Genomic DNA, 13,748 nt, shown 5'->3' on the forward strand with positions numbered 1-13,748 from the left:
TAAAATCATATTTCGATTTTCTTTAAAAAAAAAAAAAGCTTTGAATTTTATAAAAATGTTTAAAAAGTTTGAAAACTTACCCTGTCATTGGCCTAGTTTCATTTTTTCTACAAATGGTGTTATAGTGCAGAAAATTCACAGATATTTTTATACCGATGCACAATTTTTGAGATCCATATGGGATTCGCGCCGGCCCCTCCCCCCCCCCCTTTCCCCACGCCCCCTTGAACAAGCACTCTTCACCACATCAGTATTAATAATGTTTCCTTTTAAAGCATTATGTTTTACACCCAATTAAAGCATTATGTTTGACACCCAATTAAAACTATCGCGTTGCAATTTCGTCTTGGGTGGACTGTGTAGCTCTAGAGACAACACACTATCATTCTTTCTAATACTCACGCGAGGCCATTAAGAAAAGGGGAAACCGGGGATAGTTAATACATGGGGTGAGTTGTTACTCTCCGGACGCCACATTTGACGTACATTTAAACATTTATAAATATCATTGATGGACTTTGTATTAACACGCTTACAATTTCTTTTGTAAATTATATAAGTTTAGATATCATTAGCTTATACACAGGTTTACTTTGTACATTTTTTATTATTGAAATATTGCAAATGAGATTGCATTATATTAATTATTAATACAATTAAATCCAAAGCTATAGTTTGTCACACATTGTTTTAATATTGAGAAGTCAATGTTTAAAAAAAGAGTAAAATTTGCCGTGTCATAATTTGTCTAAATTTTAAATGATTTTATATTTACAACAGGGAAGAGTTTTACATCCTGAGCAGCACAGAGTGGTCAGTGTTAGAGAATGTGCCCGGTCACAGGGTTTCCCAGATACATACAGATTCTATGGTACAATATTAGACAGGCATAGGCAGGTTAGTATACTGAGTGATAATAACTGGTTAATTACTTCAACTGTAGTTCAACTTTAACTGGTTAACTTGTAATACATTCATGAAGTTATTACAGGCTACATTCTTTTGGGTACCTCATCTGTTATGATATTGTCCATTCAGTCTGACCAGGCTTCCTAGCTTACAGAATGTTGGTGGTTCTACTCCGGGGCCTGTTCATGCCTGAAATAATACATGGAAGGGCACCCGAGGTTTTCCTCGACCAATAAAGCTGGAACGTCGCCATGTAACCCAATCAAACAAACTGACCAGGCTCCACTGATGGTTTCATTAACAAAAAAATGATTTTTATATTGAAATCCCCAAAACTCGCTATGGGACAGTTATTAATTGAAATTATGATTAGTTAATTACACAAATTTCAGCTTGGTAAAAGATATTTTAGCATATCAATCTCTATTTTAACATATCAATCTCTATGTAATTGTATACCAGCTAAGGAAATATTAATCAGACCCACTGTTAACAAATTGATATGAAAAAATACTTGATACTAATTTGAATGTATTTCTTTTATGCATTTACAGTGGTGTAAGACTAAGTCAATTTAGTACTATTGCTGCCTGAAATTTGTTAGTGGAGAGTTTAAGCTGCTTGTCCACTTTACTTAATAGGGATAGGGGGCCATCTTACTGTAAACAAAAAGAAAGAGAACAATAGAGTTCATTATAATTATAATAGTGTGAAGAGCCAATGGCCTTTTATCAAACAAAAGAAATGGCCCCTTACACCTATTGGCCCGATGTCCTTCCTACATTCCCATTTATTTCCCCTTCTTCAAAGCATCTTCATTAATTGATCAATGTCTAATATATTTGATATGTTGATACCTTCCATCGACTTCTAGACTTGGTTTGAGTTTCAGTTTGATTTTGGCCGAAGTAAAGGCTAAAGATTTTCGTAATGTAACAATCTCAGCTCTGTAAGAATGTTTGTTTAACCCTTTCAAGTATGTCAGTTAACTATTTAACAGTTATTAGGCCACTGTATAAAGGGTAAGCATTTTTGCTAAGCATGACACCCCTATTATTAAGTAAGCATGCAAAGTGCAAATTTAAGTTTAATAAGCATTTTTTGTCTCATTTTGATGAGTTTTTGATAGTGAATAATGTGTGATATGTTATTTTACAGGTTGGTAACGCTGTCCCGCCACCTATGGCACGTGCTATCGGACTTGAGATCAAGAAGTGTTTGATTGCCAAAGCTACAGAAGAACCATGTACCGACAATATGACAGAGGGAAAGCAGGAAAGTCAAGATGATGACATGGAGGTGAAGAAGGAGGATAAACCTGGTTCAAGTTGTTAGCATGAAAAAAATAAATAAAGTGATTAACAAACTTCTATAAATAATAAAGTGATGAACTGTGTTAAAATGATAAACCAGAGATCAAGTGACACAATTTTTTTTTTGAACAAAATCATTGTATAAACATATAATAATTATCAATAAATGTATAAAACCTCTGAAAACCGGACTTTTGGTCAAGTCCTGACAGGGTCCGGTTTTCAGATTTTTTACTGTATTGTAATAATTACATATAATATGTACAAATATTTGCAGTACATATTTTACATATTCTTCGATGAATAATTTCACTTAAGTGTGGTACACAACCTCAATTACAACATACAGGATCTTATTAACCCATTACTGCATGAGCATTTTGTGAAAATTGGCTGATTTCATTGAAAAGTCTCCCGTTACAAGTTCAAATTGTTATAAAACTATAAAAACTGCTTCAGTACTAATCAAACTTGGCACAAATGTTGACTGGACCATTGCCTTTGTAACGACATACTCGGTCCTAAATTTCCTGTTACATTGGCAACGAGGGGACATCTCAAAATTGCCAAAAATCACTATTTTGTGTTGATAATGGATTATGAATGTTTTCTAGAATTATTAAGTTATTTTAATGATAAAGTTGCATATCAATTAACTTGATGTGATTAACCTATAATCGATAATTAATATTATCAGTTCCGATAAATTTGGGCAGAACATTGATAATGAGGTATATGAGCAATGTGGATTTAATGCCCGTTATGTAAATCAGGATTTATTTGTACATATTGTATCTTGTAAAACAGATAGTGTAATGAAATAGTGCTGTTGATATTAAATTTGTATTTCAAAATGAGTTTCTTTGATTTCTTTAATTGCTATGTCATATGATTATTGAAATTAAATTAGGATTTTTCAGGGGCTTTATGTTTTTAACACTCACCAGAGCACATGGCCTGGGTTCCAGTCTGTCGATTTTTTATGTGCCTCTGTTCGGCAAATCGACACTTTGATATTGATGTTGTGTTATCTATGACGATCGAGTATGAATATGAATAAGCAAAAAACATCAACGCCTGAATCCCTGGCTACAGAGCAGAAAGCTTTTGTAATGTAATTGCAAGTTGTACATAATTTCTTCAAAACTAGGGTGGATTTTGACAAAACCACACATGAATGATATTGGGTGGCAGGCCCTATTAAAGTATGTCACAATAGCAAGAAAATAAACTGAATTCTTAAAAAATATATATATATAAATAATTAGTAATTACAATGCCCAAAGTTTAGAAACTCGGCATGAAGCGTTTCATATGATCTCTTAAAAAATTAATACAGGTCATAACCTTTGGGTGAAAGTTGTCCCCACTTTAGGGGTCACTTTGATTATATTGGTTTTTATTAGAAAAACGTTTTAGTATTGTATGAAACTACAATGCCCAGAGCAAAGATATACAATTTATTTGGCATGAAGCATTGTCTGGGGGACCTCCTCGGACGTTAAATCATGCCTATTGGGTCAAAAATGTCACTGTCCCAGTAAGTACTATTTTTATAGTTAAAATATTTTATGTTAAAAATAAATTTTCTTGTGGGAAACTATAATTCCTAGAGATAAATTATTAGCCTGTAGCATTGCCTTATGCAGAACCACTGTGTCAGTGTTGTGCTATGAAAAATTAGCTATTTTCTTGATATATTTTATAATGTGCATATTAAATGAGTGAAAAATTTGTATTGAATTTCGTTTTTATTTTGTATTTTCTGATTTAAAATGCGCAATATAAAATGAGCCTACTCGGGTCCAGGTCAAATATCTGATAATTTGCCTCAAATGACCACAAGGCGGTGTGCAGGACTTATGCCACGCCGCTATGCCAGTTCAAGGTAACCTTTGTGTCCATACTGTTACTTAGCTCATAATAATGATAAATCAGACGCAGGTCAATGATTCTTTTTACTTTAGGAGGTTGTAAAGTGTTGACAAGAGGCAATGCATATTCGGGTTTTGCACTATTCTAGAGAGAGTCATAAGCAAATTTATTTTTATTGCTGAAAATCTGCAAGTGCTTGGAATTCGTGTACTAGTAAAGTATCTTATTTTATGCATATTCTAAAACATTCTAGGCGAATCTGGGGTGTGTTGGGTCAACGTATGACAATTTAATTTGTATCTATGTCATGGAGATGGGATATCTAATTTTTCAACTTTTTCATGCGATTTGTTTAACAATGCTTAAACTAAATCAATCAGTTTTCCACCATGTATCTAATCTTGCTTTACAAACTTTGTAATTATAATGATAATCATAAATTGGTAAGGAATTTATGTGTTAAGTAGACTCAGTATATCTATACTCGTATAAGAGAATAAAGACAACGTGATCTCGAGGGAATTTAGAAAAAAAAACAATGTAAAACTTTCCCTCAAAACCCTTTCATACAACGTGCACAAAATTGCACGAGATACGGACAAAGTTGAATTGTCTCGGACGTTTCCGTGTATTTCCGCTAATAGGCGTACGCTACGGAACCGTCCGATACAATACAATTTCAGACGATAGCAGACGCCACGGAAACAAATGACATCCGAAGCATGCGCGGACATTGGACTAATTGACGAATGACATTCATTAATTAACTTAATGTTAGAATGGCGAAAGTCTGTGAAATTCCAACGAGTACGTATGTTTAAATCTAACGACAGTCAAGTTAAGTGCCATTATATTAATATCAACCCCTTTACCCACATTGCTAGAAAGAACGGTCCCGTCTAATTATTTGTCGTGTTACCCTTATTCCTTAAGCAAGGAATTTTGACATCAGTTATTGAATTGTCTATTATGTCATTTATCTACTTGCGGTAATAATGATAAAAAAAGATAAAATACATGAGGATAAAAGAATACAGTTTAACTACAGGATTATAAAACGATAGTCTCCGCTATGACCAAAGATTACCAATGTTGAAACCAGTAGAAATGTGCCAGTTGCGCCAAGAAAAATGTACATATTACTTGTGTATATCGCCGATATTAATATCATAATTACAGTAGTTTCTTTTCTTTTCGTTTTAAACACACTCATTTATAAGAAAGATCTCCCTAATGCGTACTTTAATCAAACCACACACGTTGTTCACAGTTTATGGTGTTTTGAAGGTAATTAAAATGTTTGATACTTTGTACATTGTATATCTTGTAGGCAATAAGAAGTATTTCTAAATGTTTACCCAAAATATGAACATTCAATTTTGTATTTTATGTACTCATCATCTTGGTGAGCCATTCCTTTATCAACACTGAGGAGAGGGGGTGGGTGGTGGGTATTCTGAACCGCACATGGATCTCAAAATTGAGCATCGGTAAAACATATGTGATATCGTTTGATTGTAAGATTTCGTAAATCTGTATTTTGAGTCGGTTTACCGACATTCCGAGTACACTGGAGACATTTTCTTAATGCGCATTGAAAGTTTTAGACACACCAGATCGGGAACAAAAATTGGTAAATATTGAGAAAAGTCAGGAGGGCAGAATCATATTTCGACTTTCTTTAAAAAAAAAACTTTGAATTTTATATATACCGATGCGCAATTTTGAGATCCATATGGGGTTCGCCCCCCCCCCCTCCCCCCTTTGATCAAGCATTCTTCTCCGCGTCAGTATTAATAAGGTTTCCTTTAAAAGCATTATATTTTACAACCAATTAAAGCATTATGTTTTACCATTTAAAACTATCGCGTTGTTATTTCGTCTTTTATATTAAAAATATCATTTCCCTATCACGTATGAAGTATAAAGATATTTTTATATGATATTTTACAAAGATGTACACAGGATGATGGTATTCATGTGAGTCATATGTATACACGGCTAATATACTTAATTTTTACATGACATACATACACATGCAAAACAACAATACAAATTGACGGTTTCGTGATTATACCGGTATATGAACTTAAATTGATATGGCCTAAAAATGTGTATTTTGGGAAAATGTTTTGTATATATTCATAATGATTTCCTCCCCTCAAAGCTGAATGGACTACAGAAACCGATATACTGCACGAAAATACCGTGCATCAATGTCATGCTTTACTAAATATATAGACGTTGACTACGTTACATTCAGAAAATAATTTCCTTTTAATTTGTTCCTTAAACGAAATAAATTATATTGATACCAGAAAGTATTTGGTAACACCGAGTTCCAGATTTTAACAGATTAAGTGATGCTTTTAACATGGATTATTTTTGTTTAAATCCCAGATTTTTCTAAAATTTCGCAATTCGCTATACAAATCCATGATTGCCGATGAACGATTTCGAATTTAAAACGGCATTAATTTCTGAAATAATGGAACTGCGAATCAAATGGATACAGCTGCTGTTTTGAGACCGGGCTAACGTTAAAAATGAGCGTTAATGCTGCAGATTTTGTTTTAAAATTTTTTTTCCAAGAAAAAATTTTGACAAAAATCAAGGACTTTAATTGAAGTCCATGCAAAAATGCAATAAATTTTATTTATTAGGAGCTGACTTTGATAAGACTGATGTATTTTGCGCTCGTTGAGCCATTTCGCAACTTTACAAACTTTTCGGCTCTTTCCAACTTAGCATGATAGTCGAGGTATTCCGATTACGTTTGACTCTCTAAAAGAAGGTGCGAAAATTGAAACCAGACATTGACAGCTGCTACAAAAAAAGACTCCAAAAAAAGTAAGAAAAATGTCAACGTATGACATTGACATACCTTTCATTGTGCACTTTTCGAGTTTTCAATAATTATACTGTAGGTGATTATTAAGTAGAAGGCACATTATGTATTAGAAACGCATATTAATGACCTGTGACATCTATCTGCAGATCTGCATGCATGACAATGTAGATATATAACTATAACTCCATAATTTTCCCACTAAATTATAAATTATTGGTACCAAAATGGTAGGGAATCGATTGCTCTTAAAGTAAACAAAGCTGTCATTAGTGATTACAATGATTTAAAGTAATATGAAAGTAAGCAAACAACGAACGGGGAAGTCAAATAAAAAACTGATCATTTTATATTTTCCATTTTAAAAGTGACATTTGGTATTGTATGCACTGCATATTTTTACACTGGTCTCAAGCGCACGGCATCTTTGACAGGAACCATAATAGAACTAGGAACCAGACTATGCTTCCATTTTCAATCAGCTAGATCTAATATTGTTTACTTTTAAATCGAAACGTTGCAATTAGTGCATTATTAGAATACTCACCATTTATCATTTCCTTACAGCGCCCAACATGAAATGACACTGAAAATTTCACTGATAGTTATTGAATTCAGTATGTCTTTTAAATTGTTTAAAATCTAATTTCCTTTTAAATGAACGCGTCTAGTCTTTGCGGCCCCTGGCTTTGACTTAACCATAATAAGTAGATATACAATGTATATCAAAGTCAGCGCAATTTTAGGTCAACAGAGAATGTGACAGCTGGGTTTTTGTGGAATGTACCGACTGTATTGCGCATTTAAGTATGATAAAATAAAATTATTATTTGTAACAACTGTTCAATCAAATCATCATATGGAACTATAACAAACCTTTTTTCTTATATGTCAAATATTGAAAGTAACATACTTGTGCAGCAGATTGCTCCACTGACTTTATTTTCATTGGTCATGTGAAAACTGTTCATAATTTAACTATGCATGTGCATGTAATGATGTATCAAAAACAAACATTTTATGTTGCATAATTGACACTGTAAACTTTATCAACTTTGTGACAAAAGATGTTTTTACATTCAAGTTACACATTGGCACATATAATGATAATCACATTTAACATTGCTGTATAAAAAAGCCCTTTTTATGCATTGAACACATTGCACAGTACAAATTTCACAATTTCCAAAGACCTGTAGCATCTTGAATATTACATGTTGTACAGAACCGGAATTTTGTAGTCTACCAAATGAATTGGGATAATGGCAAAGCTGCAGTCTACCACCAAAATTGGGATAGTCAAAAAGCTGTAATATACCAACAAAATGGGGATGGTCGAAAAGCTGCAGCATACCATCTGAATTGGGATAATGGCAAAGCTGCAGTCTACCAATTGAATTGGGATGTTTGAAAAGCTGCAGCATACCAACTGAATTGGGATAATGGCAAAGCTGCAGTCTACCAATTGAATTGGGATGTTTGAAAAGCTGCAGTCGACCAACTGAATTGGGATGTTTGAAAAGCTGCTGTCTACCAATTGAATTGGGAGGGTTAAAAAGCTGTGCAGTCTACTAGCTGAATTGGGATGGTTGAAATGCTGCAGTCTACCAATTGAATTGGGGATGGTCGAGAAGCTATAGTCTGCAGCAACTGAATTGGGATAGTTCACATGTATGGAACCGCAGATTCTTGAGTGTTATCCCTCTTCATCTGTTCATCATTGTTTATCACCTAAGTTAACTTAAATCATGGCGCTAAACTAGGGCAACTTTTAGGTCCCATACCCCCAAATATTTTGTTTGAACATTTTGATCTTTGTGCAGTTGACTATATGTTTTGATCTGACATCTTATTGTTGATGTATTTTCCATTGTCAATTATTTTCAACAAATTTGCCTTTCCCAGCCTTGTACTTTTAGAAAATTGTGCGAAACCCCTCCTTTAACCTTCCTTATGCAAATAATATTAAAGCCATTTTTTTATGTGCCAGTTTTAGATATCTTTGCATATATACCTGACTTTGCATAAAATGAATTTAATCTTCTTGATGTGTTCCAAGTGGATTTGGATTTGCAAAAATATACAGGTGTGATGAATGGAGGGGTTTTCATAAAAAATTCTGTGTTAGCACCTATTTTAATAGTTTGCAATACTATATGACAAGTGTATACTGGCGACTGACGCTTGACTACATGTACATGACTGGAAGACACATGACAATTTTAATTAATTTTTGCCTTTAACTAAAATACTAGTTTGTGAATGTTCGCATGCAAAATTTTGTACTTCAAGTTTTATGATGTTATATTCTAATTTGTATCACACTATAAAATAGTAGGTGACACTAATGTGAGAGAAAATGTGTACATGTAAGCACTAAGTGAGCACTATATTTGGTACAGCTGTAGACCTTTGTACTAGTTAGGCTGCACATTTTTTGTGACATTTGCAACTATGTGATAACAGCTGTATTGCTTAACTTTTCAAATTTGGTAATATCAATTTTTTTGCAAGTTAGTATTATCTCAAATATTTTTTACTTTAATAAGTCTTTCTTAACATTAATTGATAACTTAAAAAGATGATATTTAATGTAAATGAAAAATTGAAAATCACTGTGCCTTCTTAATACATAGGGGATAAGTATGATAATTTACATTTTTAGGAATTTTTGTTATTCATTACAATATGATTATTTGGTCTGTTTGTTTTGCTTTTGTAGCCATTTTTCGTGATTAAATGTCTGTAAGTGAGATAGTTGGACAGTCAAGGCAGTGTCTGGCAAGACTTGCTGCATTGTCTGTCTGTAATTCTGGCTCACCAACCAGAGGCTGTCAACAGAATGTGAGTCCTTAAATCTTTGCACAACATAGTCAACAACATGGAAGTAAATCTCCTGAACTGGATAATATGAATTTGTTGTCATCTTTTCTTGAATTCTATCATACGTATTAATTCTTTAGAAAAAGCTAAAGTGTCTAAATTGTTATGCAGATTTAGATTAGGGACGTTTATTATTAAATTCTTGTGAAATGAATGTATAGATATTTAAAATCATAATAATTATGACAAAATATACATATAGGCCTAGCTTGCTTATGGCACATTGTGTTGATAGTATTACCATATGCTGCAGGCATACATTGCCTGGAATTGTGTGACTGCTTAATAATACACTATCAGTTGGCTTACATGCAGTTTATTCGGCTAAAACGTAGGACTTCTTTTAATAGTAGGAGATTTACTTTAATGTTCTGACAGATATAGTGCTGTGTTACTAAAACAATTATGTTGAGTTTATCTGTTTTGGTGTGATTTGCTGCCTATGAGCATGAACTACCATTATACTAGTTTAGATTTAGATTCTCACATTCATTCTTTTTTGGTTTCTAAAATGATTTTCTCCCTTTGCTCTGTTTTGATCCAAAGTTTAGGTTTGCAAACTGATGCTATTTGAATTAAAAATAAATCTTTCTTGCTTTCATTTACACTTTCTTTGCATTGCTTACAGTGCTTGCAACTTGTGGAGAAAATAAAGGTGATTATAGTGATCAGAGCTGCATTACTGGTACTGGTACTGCAGTACGTACTGCAGCGATTTTGCAAGTACTGGTACTGATACTGAATTACTCTTACAAAATTTTGCTACTACTGGTACTGGTACTGCATTACTGTCTTAAAAAGTGGTACTGCTACTGCATTACCCAGTACTTTTGGTTTTGATAAAAATTAAAAATAGCATCAATTTTTCTCATAAAATAAAGCTGTAAATTACATTAACTATATTTTATTTTTGTGAAAAAGTAAGTTATCAGATCTAAAGATAATTTGCTGCAATATTCCTTCAAATGTTAACATAGTATTCATCATAAAAAGCACCAAAGACTTTAAGTAAAAATTAAACTAAGATAAACAGACTCAATAACTCTTTACCCTAAAATATCCTTATTAAAATCTTTTATTACTCTGTATTTACTAGTAAAAGAGCAAAATAAACACTAATTAATTTCTTCTATTCTAAATAATCCCATTTCAAGTGAAAAAAAGTGATATTGTTAGCACCATAAAAAGTTGTTACTTACTTTGGTGTAAATTGAACAGAGGTGTGAAGGTGTGAGAGGCAACAAAAGACTGTTGTGTTTTAAATGAAAGATGTTTGCATTGTATTTATACAGTTGACTGGTTACTAAACAATTAGATATGACATGAATATATGTTGTAAATATTGTTTGTAAAAAGTATGTTAAAACTATAAAGTTGTAAATAAAGTTGTTAACTTTAAAGTAAATTATGATTTTATTTCATTGATGAATGATATTTGCAATTATTTGTTTGACACTTTATTTATTCAAACTTTGATGAATATGTAAAAGTAATGGTACTGATACTTAATTACTTCACCAAAAAAAGTACTGGTACTGCAGTACCGAGCTAAAATCTAGTACTGGTACTGGTAATGGTACTGCATAATTTGCCAAGTACTGGTACTGGTACTTAAGTACTACAACCTTAGTACTGATGCAGCTCTGATAGTGATATAGAAAAGTTTTTACAATACTTTTAAATTTAAGAAGTTCTATGCTTAAAACAGAAAATTACAATTATTTTTGTTGTTAAAATACAATTTCACTTGAAAACTATAAGGATTTTTCTTCAAATGTACTTTTATTTTAAAATTCAATTTTAATATGCAATAATCTGTTTAGTGTTCAATTTTCTAAATTATTTTTGTACAGTTTTTTTTTTTTTTAAATATTCACATACATGTATGTGACTGATTTATTTTGTGATAAAATTGAGCCCTTTATATATGCTAAATTTGTCCTGCATTGTATTTGTAACAGTCAATTGTAAATGTTATGTATTCTGAAATCAAATTGACAAAATGCTAATTACTGTAAAAAAACTGTCTTTTATCATTAATATTTGATAGACATTGTATATGGTCATTGAATAAGAGTACGCACAAACTAATTTAAAACTATATTTGGTTTGAGAGAATAGCGAGGAAAAATACTAACTAACTATGCTATTGTTATAGAGATTGATGGGTTTGTAGAGGTAGCATTTAGTGGGGAGAAACTTTTATCTTGCTATACATCAATTGTTTGCAACATCTGTCCTCATCCATAGGTCAAGATGTAGAACAGGCCTTAGTCATTTACATATTATACACTTTAAACAATACAAAATGAGGTCAATTCTGTATCCCAAGTGTATTCACAGTATATCTCTAATATCAGATAAGATTTAAATGGTAGTTAAAATTTGACTACAGTACTACTCATAGGGTCAAAAGTTGTGCCTCGCCTAATGAAAATATCATGAAGGAGTTTTATTTATGATAAAATCACTGGCTACTGCAGAATTTATTTTGGCTAACATGTGATAAATAAAAATGATTTAACATTTTTTTGAGAGCTTTACTGCTGGCTTAAGTCTCAAATTTTTAAAGATCCTGTAACACAATTTTTTCATGGTTTTATTTCATAAATATGATGCTCATATTAAGATTTGTCAATATTGTAAGTTCCAATAAGCATTATTTATAAAGATATTACCCAATTTAACATTTCATGTAAATAAAGGGAGGTAATTAGAAATTTATTTTCTATAAATTCTAAGTCAAATTTTGCAATTAGAAATAATTGCCTGTAATTTATTGATTAAATAAAATGTGCACAAATATTTGCAGTACACATTTTACATATCCTTCGATGTTTGAAAATTGTTTTATTTGCATAAATATGTACATATATAATTTTTTGCTAGTGTGGTATTCACACAGTAAAAATATCAATCACAAAACATACAGGATCTTTAATGGTTTATTTTTTCAACCCTTATCAATTAGAATGTGATTAGCATGTGCAGCCAATATAGAGCCAGGCTTAAGTCTGAACATCCTTGCAATCTAAATATACACTTAACAAAAGTTCTAACCGATCACTTTTTAAATTTTAATTATTTTATAACGGGTCAATAGATCCTTATAAAATTTTGCAGATGTGATTTTTGTGTTATTTTCTACCGATTTGCGGAAAGAAAAATAATTTAATACAGTTCCATGCACTCACGCGGGAAACAGGGCGCGGTTTACACATTTTGGCACGAAATGTTCGTGCAGAGTGTGGTGAGTATTAAATTTTACATTGCATAAATCCTTGTTAACTTTATAAGTAAAAAAACATAAAACATGGCACGAATGTCGATGCAGGATCGTGCCGTAGCAGTTGGAATGTTGAATGCTGGAGCCTCTATCAGACAGGTGAGGGGCTGTTCATAAAAATATTTTTTTTTTAAGTATCGATAAATTATTTCAATTGAAAATGTTATAATTTTATTATTCTCAATGTGTTCATTCTCTTCGAAATAAAATAAAAGTCGGATCTATTGGTATTATTCTTTTTCATATATAAGCGAAAACTCAGGGTGATCGGTTAGAACTTTTGTTCAGTGTATGCTGTACTGTACAATGATGTATGCTTTTTTAGCATTTTGAAATTAAAATCCCTTTAAAGTTTAAATGGGCTGTACCAAACTCGAAGCTAGGCATGTCCATTAAACAAAGAAAGTTTAGTAGTTTTAGTAGTGCTGATTAACATGATTAATGTATGAATTGTTATCTGAAGAAATATGTAATACAGCGATAATGCAGCCTTCCTTCCCATGATTGTTACACTTGTGTACTAATATCTTGAACCACTGTGTGTGTTTGCATTAAGATAAATTCACAATCCATTTTGGGTCATGTGCTACTATACTAATACTTTATAGTCCATGTAGTATTGTAGAATTTTGAT

At 32.1% G+C, this 13,748-nt stretch overlaps 2 protein-coding genes across 3 annotated transcripts in view; both read left to right on the forward strand.

Annotated features, from left to right (window-relative positions):
* The window catches only part of LOC132717714 (DNA (cytosine-5)-methyltransferase 1-like), a 42,168-nt gene extending 38,210 nt beyond the window's left edge, over nucleotides 1-3,958 (forward strand). The window contains exons 34-35 of one of the 2 annotated variants that reach the window (XM_060701277.1): nucleotides 781-897; nucleotides 2,068-3,958. In XM_060701277.1, the coding sequence (XP_060557260.1) occupies nucleotides 781-897; nucleotides 2,068-2,244 (294 nt within the window). In that variant the 3' untranslated portion in view covers nucleotides 2,245-3,958. The remainder of the gene's footprint in view (nucleotides 1-780; nucleotides 898-2,067) is intronic. The other variant, XM_060701271.1, reaches the window with a different exon arrangement.
* Nucleotides 3,959-6,837: 2,879 nt separating this feature from the next.
* The window catches only part of LOC132717672 (kynurenine--oxoglutarate transaminase 3-like), a 29,518-nt gene continuing 22,607 nt past the window's right edge, over nucleotides 6,838-13,748 (forward strand). The window contains exons 1-2 of the mRNA XM_060701201.1: nucleotides 6,838-6,947; nucleotides 9,668-9,789. Coding sequence (XP_060557184.1) covers nucleotides 9,685-9,789 — 105 coding nt within the window. The 5' untranslated portion in view covers nucleotides 6,838-6,947; nucleotides 9,668-9,684. The remainder of the gene's footprint in view (nucleotides 6,948-9,667; nucleotides 9,790-13,748) is intronic.

Source organism: Ruditapes philippinarum, unplaced genomic scaffold (assembly GCF_026571515.1).
Source record: "Ruditapes philippinarum isolate M1 unplaced genomic scaffold, ASM2657151v2 ctg3119_1_1_1_1, whole genome shotgun sequence".
NCBI lineage: Eukaryota > Metazoa > Mollusca > Bivalvia > Venerida > Veneridae > Ruditapes > Ruditapes philippinarum.